The 15,977-nt window shown below is 39.5% G+C and overlaps 1 protein-coding gene across 1 annotated transcript; it reads left to right on the top strand.

The window, feature by feature from the left end:
* The first annotated feature begins 868 nt into the window (after nucleotides 1–868).
* On the top strand, nucleotides 869–11,653 carry LOC140926553 (probable tRNA N6-adenosine threonylcarbamoyltransferase). Its single transcript, XM_073376281.1, has 13 exons — nucleotides 869–1,008; nucleotides 1,278–1,338; nucleotides 2,610–2,668; nucleotides 4,622–4,893; nucleotides 5,152–5,201; nucleotides 5,318–5,396; nucleotides 5,654–5,719; nucleotides 6,706–6,739; nucleotides 6,976–7,032; nucleotides 7,558–7,584; nucleotides 8,519–8,567; nucleotides 8,968–9,066; nucleotides 11,504–11,653. The coding sequence occupies exons 1-13, from the start codon at nucleotides 894–896 to the stop codon at nucleotides 11,547–11,549; spliced, it is 1,014 nt and encodes a 337-aa protein (XP_073232382.1). The 5' UTR covers nucleotides 869–893; the 3' UTR covers nucleotides 11,550–11,653.
* Nucleotides 11,654–15,977: the final 4,324 nt, after the last annotated feature.

A 15,977-nucleotide genomic window follows, 5' to 3' on the forward strand; every position in this document is an offset into this window, starting at 1 on the left:
TTTTTGTTGATTTTAGTATGAAAATATTCTTAAAGTATTTTTAATCATGAATTTTAGCTTATGCGCAAATGTGGTATAAATAAATTGTACTATATTTACAGATTTTCAAACACAAAATTGGGTCCTTTTCAACTTCTCAGCCTTGGGTTTATTCTTAAAATATTCTTAAAATTTCATTAATTTTAGTCTCAATATTCTTATAAAATATATTCTTATAGAAAAAAAGAGTGTGCGCCAAATGAAATGAATCAGGGTCATGAAATAAGGTCTCATCTCTTAAACGAGGTTGCAAAATTATTTTTGTCTTCATCAGGATCAGGTTGTGAAGGGTGGGTGCTGGGCCTCGGTTGCACACCTCTACATAGTAGATAGAAACAGACTGGATCGGATCAATCCCTGTAATACTTTCCCTAACATTAAGCAAGTCACAGCCAGTTGATCTGATCCAGGTTTTGCCAATAGCCCCTTCTCTTTAACTCTGAATGTAGGTGTCAGTTGACTGCCAAAAAAGGAAGCAGTCTTGAAGACGGTCTTCCGAAAGAGTGAATAGGGATTGATGAAAAAAGGCATTTTGTGGGGATTTGGGTGGGGTTGAGGGTGAGGGGTTATTAGAAATCTGATATGTTTTTGGTAGTGCGGTTAGTTATGACAAAATTGGCTCCAGATCCTGGTGACCATGTGGTGCACGGGTCACAGGAGGCTTGCACCCGCCCTGGCTTGCACTGTAGCACTGTGCCCAAAGCCACGCCTCATAACACATTACCCATATAGCCCTGCGCATTGGCTGAACAAAGACTGGGCTCTAGTTAGAATACAAAATGGCGATCTGTCGATAGGTTAATCCCCTGTGAAGTTTTTAATACTGTGGTGTCTTTTACTTAAGTTCGTTCAGCATGACAATTGCCATTGGATTTGAAGGCAGTGCAAATAAGCTGGGTATTGGTATCATCAAAGATGGAGTCGTTCTTTCCAATGCCCGTACAACATACATCACTCCTCCAGGAGAAGGTATCTGATGCAGCACGTGAACAAAACAAGCTTCGCTTTAAGCATATATCATTCCATTATGGCGAGACTTGAGTTAAAGAAATAGATTTCCTTACAGCCCCATACATGTATTACGCATACATGTTTCGACTCTGTTCATATAAACTATTTGTGTAAATAGTATGAGCTTTTTGTATGCATAGGGGGTGTACGGAAATCTCACCGAAAGTGCTATATTAATGTAAGTTACAGGTGTGTAAAGGATAACTATACAAATATTTTTGCTTTAGGGTTCTTACCGAGGGATACTGCGAAACACCACCGTGAAAATATTATTGATATCTTAAAAAGGTGAGTTGTGTCTGGGTGGAACTGGTGTAGGGGAGCTCAAAACAATAATGCACCAGTCAATGTTAAGCCCCAGGATAGGGGGGCTGGGCATACCCAGGGGGATTGCCGTTACACGTGGCCAGCAGCTGTGTAAAATTATTGGAACAAAAGAACGTTTTTAAATAAGAAAAGAGTTCAATCTCCACGGGACCGGTTTGGAACACCAACATGGCCGCTGTTTTATTGTTTTTGGACACCAACATGGCAGACGTGACATCGTGTGAAAATGCTTTATAATTTCCCAGGGGGAATACACTGGTGTCAAATACCCCTTCCCTGAGGATATTTTTTTTGGGGGGGGGGGGTGTATGAAAGAAGATTTTAGATTTCCTTATCATTGTCTAGACATTAACAAACTTTATCATTTGAAGTAAATTTTTCTTTCTTTTCGTTGGCCAAGAGTCCACCATGTGACCTGCAAACCTGGGGGGGGGGGGGGGCACTTAGGTATTTTTTGGGTGGGTATGTGCCGCCCGGGACTCCAAATTGGCACCCTGTTCTAAAAAAGATTTTCCCTAAAATTGATATCCCGTTCTAGAAATGGGCCAATTTTTTATACCCCGTTCTAGAATTCGCCCTAAAACTGATGCCCCGTTCTAGAAATGGGCCAATTTTTTATACTCCGTTCTAGGGTGCAACAAGAGTATAACAGTTTGCTTGTTAATGCATTGAACCGTATTTTTAAAAGTAATCTGTCCTTGAATAGTTTCAAATGGCTGCTTACAAAACTGGAGCTTTCGTGCATTCGAAGTATTATACCCCGTTCTAGGAAATGCCTCTGAAATGGGAGCTTCAAAATGAAGACCCCGTTGGGCGGCACATACCCGTATAGGTAATGTATGGGAGTACCCTCCCCCCCCCCCCCCCCGGGCCTGCAAATAACTGCCTACAAAAAATAATGGCCTGCTCACTTGCAATGTCGTCTTAACGTGTTTGGGTACAAATAATATTCTGTTCATGCATAAAAGAAACCACACTTTTTTCCTTCTAGCAATCACTCTTGCGTGAAAATGGCAAATCACTTCGCTTCCCAGGGATATTAATTATTAATAAATAAACTCAGTGATAATTGATAAAACAGTTGTTGAACTCAGTTATCACAAAACATTGTGATTTGTCACTGTCTCACAGATCAATTATTTGCCTCAGCTCTTTGCTTAAGATCTGATTGTAGCTTCTTATATATTTAAACAATTTTTGCTTTAAGGCATAACTGTACATTTTCCTTTCAGATCTTTAAAAGAGGCAAATGTCACACCTCAAGAGATTGACTGCATCTGCTACACTAAAGGTAAAAAGAAGAGATTGAGACAGAGTCAGTGACAGTCAGAAGATAATTTAGGAAGGCAGCAAATTTGATTAAGTGTAATTTAACTAAGTTAACCACCACAAGCTTAGCAGTCAAGCAGTTCATGGGCTTAGTGGTCAAGCGGCTCATGAGCTTAGCGGTCAAGCCATTCACAAGCATAGCAGTCCAGCAGTTCACGAGCTTAGTGGTTAAGCGGTCCACGAGCTTAGTGGTCAAGCGGTCTACGAGCGTAGCGGGCATCCAGCGGTCAATGCCATAAGTGCAGGCTCACATGATGCATGGTAGCTTTGTACTCTGCTGGATCTTTGTGCAGTGGTCTGTGGAGCAGTTGCTTGAACGTCTTCCTCCCCCCTCCCATCCCTCATTTTTCTTCCTTCCACTAATTCATCAGTGTGATGGGTGCATGGAATGGGGACTCATGGCTGGGTTGCGGGGATTTGCCAGCCATGGTGGCAGTATTCTATCTAGGGGTTGGCTGACCACAGTGAAGCCCCTGGGTATCCCAGGCACCGTCCTTCCACTTAAGGAAGGCAGTTGGTTCATACAAGTTTAAAATTTTTATGGAAATATGTTATAACAAGTAGACAGTCATGTCTGGTTTTAAGCCTTAGCAGTTCTGATATAAATCAAATATAAGCATTACAAGATGCAAGCATAACTAATTACTGGTAAATGAAATGCCTCCCCAAGTGTTGCGGTTTAACATAGAGTAGGTTTGTGTGCCTAGATGACCTTCAGTTGTGACCTTTGTCTCTGGTGGGTTCAAACCTGCTGGGCAGGTTTTTGGGTGCGATGCCGGATGAACTGCAATGCCTGGCCCTCCAGGCTGCAGATTGGGTGATGAGTTAATGTCCCATCCGCCTAAAAAAATATCATTACTGAAACCAGACACACTTTTCAAAATAGCAGGAGAAGTGTGGAGGCCTTAAAATATTAATGTAACAGAACACGAAGAGGTGAAGTAGGCAGATAGGTTAAGAAGTGGTTTGCCAAAGATAATAATAAATGTTTTAGGTTTTAAGCAAGCTTTCTTCGATAGTACCATACAAAGTATATGGACACAGTTTGAGTACTAATATAATGAAATCAGTTTATTATTACCGGGGCCTAGCCGAAGGCTGGCACCGGTCATAAAATGCAACGCGTTTCTGTGTTTTCAAAGTTACATTGTTAGGGATATATCGCTGACTGAGATATATCGCTGGCTCGTTACTTTTGGGAGTGTTCGCTGAGATGTATCGCTGGTTGAGAAATTTGAAGTAGGGAGCAACAACTGTAACCATGTAAATATTAATTCGATTAGTTTGCACACGGAATCGTTTAATGCGACTATATTTACCACTTATCAATAAATGAGATCCCTGTCTATTGCAAAATATTGTTACAGTATTCATCCTAGCGATGACAAAGCTTGGTCGACGAAGAACTGTGTACACTACGACAAAGCAAAAATCTTAACTTATTGAACTTGCATGCGCCAAGCTTTATTTATGCGTCTCAATACCTTACAATTCGCACTCCCTGCAGGAAACTTCGTCAAATATTTTCCGAAAAACAATTAAAACTCATTAGGAGGAAGTCTATCGCTGCTTTGACTTATGAAGCAACAAAACAAAATATTTTCAAATAACCTTTGTCACGCAATATTTACGTTAGCGAGATGCACAAATTCTCAACTGTTCAAAATGCGGGATTCCCTAACATTTTGTCTTTTCACATTATTCATTACACCTTGTTTTCATCTCTAAAGAATATTTGCAATAAAAAAGATTTTCATGTCGCCCGACAAACTTGTTGATGAAAACGACCCTTCCATGTGGGTTGCCAAGACAAAAGTGGCCCCGGTAAAATTCACGAAGTGATTCTTGTTACCAGTATTAATGTTATTATCAGGGTTTGCATTATCAATATTAAACCATTAAATCTAAATTTTAGGCCCTGGTATGGGAGCTCCTCTGATGTCAGTTGCAATAGTTGCCAGGACAGTTGCCCAGCTATGGAAGAAACCACTGGTAGCTGTCAATCATTGCATAGGACACATAGAGATGGGGCGACTTGTGACAGGTGCTGTTAATCCCGCTGTTCTGTATGTCAGTGGTGGTAACACTCAAGTCATAGCTTACTTGGAGCGACGCTATCGAATATTTGGAGAGACTATTGACATTGCTGTTGGCAACTGCCTGGATAGATTCGCTAGGGTGTTGAAGGTGGGATGTGAAGTTTTGATTTTACCCGTAAATTAATGTATTGTCCTGAAGATGGTTAAACCTTGATTTTAGAGTCTTGCAGGAGGAACTTGACTGCACCGACTCGCTGATACATAAATATCTTTAATTGAGACTGAGAGTTTCTTACCAAAACATAATTATTTCAATAGATTAGACGACTTTCTGGACAATCATATTGATTTACATAAACAGCAATAATGTGCAAAACATTAATAATGTCATCTTGATATTCAATAGTTATCAAATGATCCAAGTCCTGGTTACAACATAGAGCAGATGGCAAAAAGGTACCCATACATGCATTCTTTGAATGTTTTTTCTTTTGCCAGTATGTTGTGCTCAAAAGAGATTATCATAAGTTTTGAATGGAAATTTTGTTTTATTTGTGTTTTCCATTTTTCAGAGGAAAGAAACTTATAGATTTGCCGTACACTGTAAAAGGAATGGATGTGTCATTTTCAGGAATTCTGTCTTACATTGAAGTAAGATCTATTGTTGTACAAACGTTGAATATATATGTTGTGGTTCAGTTTTATTCTTGGTTTAACGTTTATTTTCTTTTGTTTCAAAAGCACTACCATACATTACCATGCCCGCAAACAAAGAAAATAAAATTTAAACCAAGGATAAAATTGAACCACAACATATACTCGGGCAACTGGTCCAAAACAAGATCTGTTTTTGCAGTTTCTTATCATTATTGATATTGATGTTATTTTAATATTATTTATTATATCAGAGTATGGCACCTAAACTGCTTGAATCAGGTGATTGTACACCAGAAGACTTATGTTTTTCCCTTCAGGTAACAAGAATATTTAGCCCTTTAAGCCCCAATATCCACATACAAATTCTCCAAACTGATCTCTATACATTTCCTTTAAGAGTTAGTTGAGAGAATTTGATAAAAGATCAAAGTATTTTCTCTTTGGTGATCATTTTATTAATTCACATAACCGCATCTCGTGACAACGTATGGCTATCATTAGGAGAAAATTGCTGTTGGTCACTATTGGGACATGAAGGGTTAACAATATTATTGGTTGAGGCTGAGTATGATAATTATGAAGAATTATTATGATGAAGGCAGTGTTATCAAGGCTGTAGACCAAGGTGGATAACAACTTCAAATCTCATATAACAAAATTGTTCATGTCTTGCAAAAAAGCCAAATTCAAAAATAATACTTTCAGAGGTCTAAAGTTGACAAAATGTGCTTAATTTTGAGTTCTGTGATACAATGCGCTGTCATAACAACTTGAGTTACTAAATTCAAAAAGCATATTCAAAATTTTCATCTATTTCTGCTCTCTGGATCTTCTCATGTGCCTCAAAAGGGAGGAAGATAGAAGACTCAGGAATACGTTTGCCATTATTACATGATGTCAATTGTGCACAATTTGCTGTTATTCCCTCTTTGAGTTCAGTGACTGATGTAAGTGAGGGAATAAAAAGAAACCTCTTCCAAAGAAAACTTTGGTCAGCTTCAGCATATTATGAGGAATAAGCTGCATTATTAAAGCTAATCAGAGATGGAGAAATATTTAAATACATAGTTAGTTTCAAGAATCAGAATGTAGAATTTTAAAATTGTGTGGTTGTACAAAGGATTTGCTTCACCGACTTAAAAGTTTGAGCAACGTAAGGTACGTAGTCAGCAATCAGAAATTAAAATAACAAATCAGGCTACTAAAATACTGGACATAGATTAAACAAGGTTAGAAAAATTTGTGTTATTACAAGACAAAAGTGTTTGTTTTGAAGTTGAAAGGTTTGTTTCCTTTTTTTCAGGAAACAGTTTTTGCCATGTTGGTGGAAACCACAGGTAACATACCATATTTGTATGTACATGTATGTTTGTCCTTTAACAGTGTGAGGTTCCCCACAGAAAAGTGCTCTACTGTTTAAGCTAGTTTTTCTGTAGCTGAGGCTTAATAGCATGTGATCCAGCTCTTGACCAGGGTGAGTGAGGTTGGTGGTGGGAAAAGGAGACTCTAAACTCCAAGTCAGATCCCTGGAATTACTTTTTGCTTTGTTTACTTCTGTTTGCCTCATTTTCAGAAAGAGCAATGGCTCATTGTGGATCCAGTGAGGTCCTTATTGTTGGTGGAGTGGGATGTGAGTAATTTTTAAGTTATTTTGTAGGCTAGACTACTTTTACTATCACTTTTACTACAAAAGTCCAAAAGAGAGACATGTAATAATTGATTCCTGTGGATAAATTTCCATAGTGCGTCCCATTCAAATTTTAATTTGAAGGTGTAAAAGCCTTTTACAAAGATTTTTTATTTGGTTTATATACTACATTTACTACGAATTTCTTTCCACTACTTGCAAAAATATATTTTTAAATTCTTCTTCCGATTGAAGGCGAGCAATAATAGGCTCACTATCTTGTTTTGTGAAAAGGGCATAATTGAACTTTTGTGATGTTCTTAGTGTTGTGCCTGCTTTTCTGTAACATCGTTACTGCCATTTTAGACCTGCGATGACCTTACCACATTCCTTAATGTCGCATCATAAATTCATTTAGAGTATATTCGTGAAATTATCCATTTCGTTCCCAAACATGAACCCAGAAAATTATCCTTCAAGTCAGGGTCAACATGTGGCATTTATGTATTTATATTCTGTTACTGATAGGCAACAAGAGATTACAAGAAATGATGGGTAAGCTAAGTTAAGGCTGGATTCATTTATTTTTATACCTGTTATAGCACATTAGATCACGACGCGCGATGCATCACTTGACTTTTAACAGTTGTAGCACACTGTCATGACCTTGCTCTTTGCAGTAGCAGATCTAAGTGAGAGGGCGGGGGGGGGGGGGGGGGGCGTTATTTTAATCAAAAGCAAGGCCAGTAGGGCCCAGATATTAAGAGCTGTGCTCTATCAGGGCCACTAACTAGGGCCACTTTCCATTCAACCCAAAAGTCCGGAAATTTTGGTTGGTACGTCAAATGGACAGACCACTTCAGTTTAGTCCGACCAGAATATTCGGGACCAGCTTTGAAAGTGGTCCACTTTGACCACTCTGGTCTTTTCGGTCGGCCACACCGAAATGTCCCTTTCCATTTGAGAAAATTGTTGTCCCCAGTGCCGCTCTTTTTTGTCCCGCTTACAAGAACAATAACCAATCAGAATGTACCGTTCCATCTGGCGCGTGGAATTTCCAAAATTTCAAACCCAAATTTTTGTTGAGTGGAGAGTGCCCTAGGAAATCTTGTAAATTATACACTGGACACCCTGAAGCACTAAACTCCCTTCATTTTTTTAGAGTACAGCCTTGATATTTTGCAAACCACTCACATTATGGTCTGGATCCAGCTCTGCTTAAATCATTATACGTTTCTGGGAAACTGCCCACCTACCCCTCCCCTAAGCCAACATTTTGCTCTAAGTGAGAAGTAAGCATATTCTCAGAATGTTTTTTTCTATAACCAGATCTGCAGTTGGAGGTTTGATTTTTCTTTTTCTTTCCTTTAGAGACAAACTAGTCAATACTAGACATTGAATGATCCACTTTCAGATGAGGATTTATTTGTTATCGAAACTTTTCTTCAGTGGCATTAACCTTTCATGGCCTTTTTTCTTGTTGCCTCAGGTATCATGGCTAAGGAGAGAGGAGCCAAACTTTACGCTACAGATGAAAGGTGAAACGTTTTTTTTTTTTAATTTGTAAAAAAAATCCTTACCAGCACCATAATGTTTCCAATGACTAATAATCGCCTTGTGTGATTCTGACACTTTTGCGCCATGTAATGTAATCCAAAAACAGTTTTGGATTCTGGATTTTAGATTCCAGTTATTGGATTCAAGATTCTTTGTCAATAGAACTTTAATTCCGGAATTCCAGATTCCTTGAGCTGGATTCCAGATTTCAAGGCCTGGTGTCCCGTATTTCACAAGGGAAAATTTCCCAGATTACAGATTCCAAGTTCATCATGCAAGAATTTGTAAGATTCCTGAATGACGATCACCTTACTTGGCGCGATTTATTTTGACAATAAACAAAATTGGTCTGTAGCTTACCTTCCTGTCGATCATTCTCAGGTTTTGCATAGACAATGGCGCAATGATAGCTCAAGCAGGCTGGGAAATGTTCCGAGCAGGACATGTAACTCCACTAGAGGAATCTACATGTACACAGAGGTATGTTCAGAAGAAATGTTTATAAATCATTGAGTTAGCTTAGCTGATCTTTTCTCAAGCAACTCGGACTGTGTGATTATAGCAGCATGCGTCAATATCATTCAGAGCACGGCAAGCAAAGTTCTGCTTCTACTAGTTGTACTTAGTCGAGCTTCAAACAGCTGTAATTGATATTGCTGTAAAATGTTTTGTGACACTGCACGATGATCTGGGTTTTTTGTTGCTCTTTAGGTATTTACTTACAAGCGTGATAGTCGTGTAGTTTATAAGTGTTTCTGTTTATAGGGCGTTTTCACTCACGTGGCCAGCATATCTGCAAATTTATTGTAACAAAAGAAAGCGTTTGCATAAGAAAAGAGTTCAACTCCCAGGGGACTGGTTTGGGACGACAACATGGCCGCCGTTTCATTGTTGGGACACCAATATGGCCGCCGTGACGTCATGTGAAAATACTCTATTATTATCAACCACATCACTGTCTTCAGGGCGGAAAAACGTTCTGCGCAAGCTTCTGCGCATCCCTTATCGCAGGCTCAAGGCGGGCTTTTCTGTGTGTTGACTGTGTTTGTTTGTTGCTGGAGTTCTGAGTGAAATGTACGAGGTGCGAACGTTTGCTCCCTGTAAAGCATTTTTGTTTGACATGTTTGCTTTTTATTCGTCGCATGAAAATTACTTTGGATTCAGAACAACCAGTGTTAAAGGAAAAACGGATCATTCCGTCAGTCTGAGGTGGAATAAAAGGTTTTGAACTAATCTTAAGAGGCGAGTATTTTTCTGATTGTGCATCTGATTAATTTGTGAGTTGATTTCGCCGGGTTCAATTAAAACCCGTTTGAATTCTGTTATTAGTAGTCACGGTTACTTTTTTTACATGCCCAGATTTTTTACCTTTGCAGAACCAGCTTTATCTTTGTCTTCAGTCAAAGAATCAGATTGCTGTTATAACGCATCAGACTAAACAAACTTGTGCGCTTATTAAACTTTCTCGGAAATAGAAGGCCAGGAAGCTTACTCAAGATCATTTTTCTGTTGCTTAAGTAATAATAGTCAGAATTTTTTTCATTTTTCATTACATAGTTTTGTCTTCCAGTGCACTGTGAAAGTCACAGTCTGTTCTTTATAAGTATAACTTTCTGTACGCAATTTGTCCTTTTCACTCGCTGTGAAGTAGAGAACGACAACTGCGGGCAGTGACTTCAAAACAATTGACTCTTTTCCCGTAAACAATTGCTGCAGCTTGATTTGACTAAGGCGAGCAAAACAAACCCGTATGTGCAATTTTCTTTATTTTCTAATGATCGGCTGAGTTTAATTTGCTTAAACGAAGACCCTCGCATGGACCAGTCAAGCTTATTGAAAATAGCTACATGGTGAATCATGGCTTGGCTGCCAAGTTGCAACTGATCTTTTGCTTTCAAGATCTTAAGGTAGGTTCTTTTCGTACAGAAAATTCATTTCTTCATTGTCAGCAAAAAGTTTTTGAAATAGTGTAACTTTAACTTTGTTTGAAGGAAATCCTATTTACGCGTAGGTTTTTGATAGATGTTATGCGTGTTCAACTTGACAACACAAAGCAAAATTTATATATCTGCGCGAAACGAGCAAGTTTAAAAAACTATAGTTGCTTTTAAACCGATTTTTGGGAAGATTTTACTAAATAAAGGTTGACCTTTTTTCTGCCCACATATCAACGCAATAACTTCTACATTGAGGATTTTGTTTATATTTTAGTGATCTGTGAAACTACGAGTGTCCGATCGAGCGAGGGTTTTAAAATATCAGCTCGAGTGCGACAAAGTTCAGTGACTTCAAATACACTATGGGCAAGCGTTATTTTTTTTGGGCAAATCACTGTCCAAAGATATGTTGTTTTTGTGTCCACAGTGGAGCTCCGGATCTTATATATCCAGGAACTTCCTTATATGAACACATTTTGTGAATGCATCTTGAAAAAAATCGGACCTACTCACGCACATTTCCAGTACAACGCAAAGAAGTTAATGTCGTTAAAGTCCGTTTAACCATGAGGTATTCTTCGAGAAAATTAAGTAACGACAAGGTTATAACCACAGCTTGCAACTTTTGAAGACAAATTGCCTGGTCTTTCCAGATTATGAGTGAAAACATTTGATTTTTAGGCAATAAAATATTTGAAATCCCGCCATTTTTTCAAACCCGACCAGGGGATCTGGGCAAAAAAGTTCACGCATGCTCAGTACGTTTTTCCGCCCTGAAATCACTGTCATACTTGTAAGTGCATACCTAAAAAGCGATCAATAATTTGCCCCAGCCTCCACTATATGTTTGCCACTCGGTGATAAATCACGTTATTGATTTTTGCCTGTCCTGATCGAACAGTTGTTTAATGTAAGAGCTTTGATAGCGGTTATAGAGGCTCCTTTTTGTTGAACGTTGTGAAAATAATTTTTTCCCGCAGGTTTAGAACGGATGAAGTTGAAGTAACTTGGAGAAGCGACAGTTGACCCTTCAATAGAGAATAGAAACTAGTGAAGTCGTTTGCCAGTGGTCACTTATATATTCATTTGGGAGCTGATGTAACCAACGACGTTGAAGGCAGCTAAAAAGTCACTTCAATAGTGAAATCGCGCTGTTTCAAACTTTTTGGAGTTGAATTCTAAAGGACCATATCTAAGTTTAGCAAAACGTCCTCCATAATTAGGATGTTTCACGTCGTAGTCGTGCAACGACGGTGAAGAAATGTACAAAAAAGTGTGCTGCACGTGCACGTGCAAAGTTGTTGTTTTGCCAATATGTTTTTAGCTGTTTTCATTGCCATTGGGTCGTCGTTGGTTAAACTCCCTATTCTATTATCGTTTATTTCTCTTGCACTGAAAGATAGGAGCCAGTAAGAAACGAAAGTACAACACTGACGGTCAGGTAGAATTTTTGTGTCGTTGAGGTTATGCTTGAATAATAAATGAATATTGTCTCATTCTCTTATTCGCGAAGATTCACTAAGACCCTGTTTACATGGAGGGGGGGACCCCGGTCCAGTGGGGTAGGTTTCTTTTGTTTTGTGTCCCCCAGAGCGTGAAAACAAAAGAAACCAACCCCACTAGACCGGGGTCCCCCACTCCATGTAAACAGGCCCTAAGTTGGTATCTGGAAGGGCAAAATAAGATAATGACGCCCGACACCAAAAAGCGGTGTAAAAAAAAACTTAATAAGATTAATCTCATATTCTATTTAGATATGTTTATACATTTTTTTTATTGTAGGAGTTACTCATCACAATGTAAATTCAGCCAAGCAGTTGAACACGCAAACGCTTTCGAGCCTGTAAAGTATCACTGTGCTGAACTCTTAGACCAAGAGCCTAGGATCAATTAAAATGCTAACTTAGCAGAACGCCGTTTGTTTAGCCTGTTCCCTGCTCTAAGGTGGTGGGGAGAACGGATCGAGAAATAAGTGCAAAAAAGGCGCGTGAGAGCTCTTTCGCTTTTTCGCTGCCTGCTCTCTCGCTTTGTTCGCTCGTCCACACTGACCGAGATCCTGGCACAGGCTACTGTTTGTTATGTGACGTACTTAACACTTCTGTAGGCAGTTGCAGAATACTCTCGTGTTGACCGCAAGCCCTTTGTGCTCTTATAAAACTGAACAGACTAGTGTGAACATAATTCTTACATACATAAACTGCAATTTCAGTCTTCCAAACGAAGTTTAAAATAAACGCCACCGCGCAATTGAGGAAACAACGTTTGCAATGCTTTTCTGCAAGGTCTCATTGCTTGTAGCTTTGATCAGTTAATGAGGCCATCTGCGCGCATTTTAGACCCAACTTTAAGGGTAAAAGGATTAAAGGCTGGTATCCCAGTTTCCCACCCCAGAGGGTACGGATAGAGGAGAGACCCTGGAAACCACGTTGTTGGTTTACTTGACATACGATTTTTGCTTACGACTATCGTGCGCGACTAGCATACGTCCACCGCCGTAGCCAGTATGAGGCGAACCGGGGCACTCGCCTCGGTAAAATTTTACCAAATACTGTCGATTTTTATTTTTTTTATCAGACTGATAATATTAGAAGATTTCATACGGCTGATTTCGTACAACGGACCGTGTGTTCGCCTCGGTTGTAGTTTCTTCCTGGCTACGGCCCTGACGTCAAGCATGACTTTCGATCATCCACACGCGCACAATTTTCACTAACGACATCCACATGTGTCGTACAAATGTCGTGTGTTAATTTACACGACTCGATCTGTCGTGAAGTCATGATGTATGCTAGTCGCGCACGATGGTCGTAAGGAAAAATCGTATATACCGTCTAAATAGGCCTTTAGGAAACTACGTGCGACGCAAGGATAAGGAATGTTTTCCTTCTCTCGACCCTACGCTCAGTTGTACGCTTATGCTTCCGCGTACGTGATAACCAGCCTTACACAGACATACGTGTCATTCACCTCTGAAACGAATCTAATTTTCCCAAGCCACAGATCTACGTAAAATTTTCACACATAAAATAAGCCATTTGTACAACGTAAATTGAGCTACCGGGAGTATAGTGATGAGCTATTGAAAAAACTTCAAGTATTTTCAAAGTGGCACGAGTCTGTGTACCTGGATCTATATTCCTCGTGCGAAATATATCCGTAAAAAAACAATAAGTTATCAATTGTGAAACTTCATTGCTTAGCTGAAAATAAATCAAGATTTTGCTCTGATATTAGAGCGCTTTAGAATAAAGTTCAGTACGGCAAACGAAAATTTATACGTGACGAAGTTTGCCCTGTAAATACCATTTGCTTTTCATTATATCATCATACCAAGTTCGTGCAAAAGAATTTTTTTGGACAGTTGGTCTGCTCATTCCCTAGGCTGAGAAATTTTCAACTTGCGGCTTGATCAAAATAAGAAAATAAGTCTGCACTAACCAAAGTTTGCCATTTGCTGTTAACGTGGTTCTAACGACCGGTTCAAGCGTCGAACTTTTCACGCACCTATTTTCTTACCAGTCAAAATAAATTATAGTGATTGATGGGTTATATTCGGAACATGAAAAGTTCGACGTTTGAAACAAAGACAACCCACAGTCAAATTTCCCATATAGGCCACTTGAACTTAATTCATGGGTCGAGCCATATTAGATATGTCACACTTATTGTAAGTTCCGTATGGTGTCTGACTGGGTAGTCTGCTACATAGCTGTTTTTAGTGTCGTCACGCAACGTTCCACCCCACAGGAGGGTTGCGTGACAACACTTAAAACGGCTGTGTAGCAGACTACTGAGTGGGCGAAATGGAGTAACTATGTACGCAGACACATATCGGGTACTCAAAGTGTGAACACAACACCATTTTATGCCAGTACCCAGGGACTGGTTCCCGAGCACCAAGTGTGGAAAGCCCCTTAACTGAATAAAACGTCGATGTTTTCATGTACTGAATTAATTGAAGGAATTAGGTTCGGTACATGGAAAGTTCCACGTCTGAACTGGGCTTAAATCTCTCAAAAACAAGCAGAACACGGTAAAACGTAAGCCATGAGGTTCTAGCTAGGCGCCATAACATGGTAAGATCGTCATAACCGGAAGTTCAGCTAGGTGGCTTTCCTCAAACTCGTTCCCAGGGTTCTCTCCTACCCGTCCCTACGGAGCGAGAGAGAACCTGGGAACGAGGTTGGGCTTTCCTTTGGACCCGCATCCGTATCCTTGTGGGCTCTCAAAATACAACTAACGTGACATTTCATTGGAAAAAAAAGAATTGAGGCAATTAATAATCATATTTTCTCTTTATTTGGACAAAGAAACAAGTGAAAAATCGATTGACTCCGCCATAGTCTTGGTGCTGTGGAGAACCGACTCCCAACATTCTAGAGTTGCCGGAGCTCACGAGTTAAGAAAGCAATATACAAACAAACGAAGTATTCAATCAGACTTACTGAAAAACCAGCTCAGTAGATGTCATTTGATTGTTCATAGTAAGAGATTTTATCTACGGGCTCAAAATATGTATTTCAGCGATTGACGGGCCATTAAAGAGCAATAATTAATTCCAAGACATTTCTTTCTAAAAAAGAGAAAGAATCATCTCGACAAGAAGTGTGGATATCAGATCCAAATTACTGAAAATTGAGTGGCGATGTTCCTCAAGGAATGATTAAAGTATTACAAAAATACCGTAAAATTCTTAAAATTAGTCCCGGGGCTTATATTTTCCAAAGGCCCTTTTTGAGGGACTTATTTTTGGAGGGGCCTGAGTACGGAGGAAAATCGGCTAGGCTTATACTCCGAGGGAATTTACGTCTCAAAATCGACTGGGCTAGCTTATAGTTGCAAGGAAATTTATGTCAGCCATTTGCAGAAAGTTTCCCTTAAAACTCGCCTTGAGGACGTAGATCTTACTAAACTCAGCCACACAGCCATACAAGTACTTTCTCTGTATGGAACGAGGAAAACCAAGCCAAGAGTTAAGGGGGAACTTCTCAGACAGCAATATACTGTGACATTTTTGACTGCAATCATTTGGCACACGTCATAGTTCTTTGGCCAATGCAAAAACTTGTGTGTTACTGTACAATTTTTGCTTTGTTTTATTTTGAATTTGAGGGCAATTTCCAAGTACAAGTCCCCGGGGGCTTATATTTGGACAGGCGATTTAACGGAGGGTTTTTTGCGTTACGAGGTTTCGGAGGCTGTATATATGGAGGGGCTTATTTTCGGAATTTTACGGTTTGTCAAAACCTTCCAACATTTATTGAAAACCTCCAGTGGAACCTCGATATCGATATAAAAAAGGCCAAAGGCACTGGCAAATACGTTCGTTATACCGAGGACTTCCTTATATGGAGGTTCGTTATATCGAGGTTCCACGGTCGGTTACAGAAAACTTGATGATACCTCGTGTTTTAATTCCACATTTCGTTGGTTTTCCTAGCGTTACACTGATAA

The sequence above is a fragment of the Porites lutea genome, chromosome 2 (genome assembly GCF_958299795.1).
Source record: "Porites lutea chromosome 2, jaPorLute2.1, whole genome shotgun sequence".
Lineage (NCBI taxonomy): Eukaryota > Metazoa > Cnidaria > Anthozoa > Scleractinia > Poritidae > Porites > Porites lutea.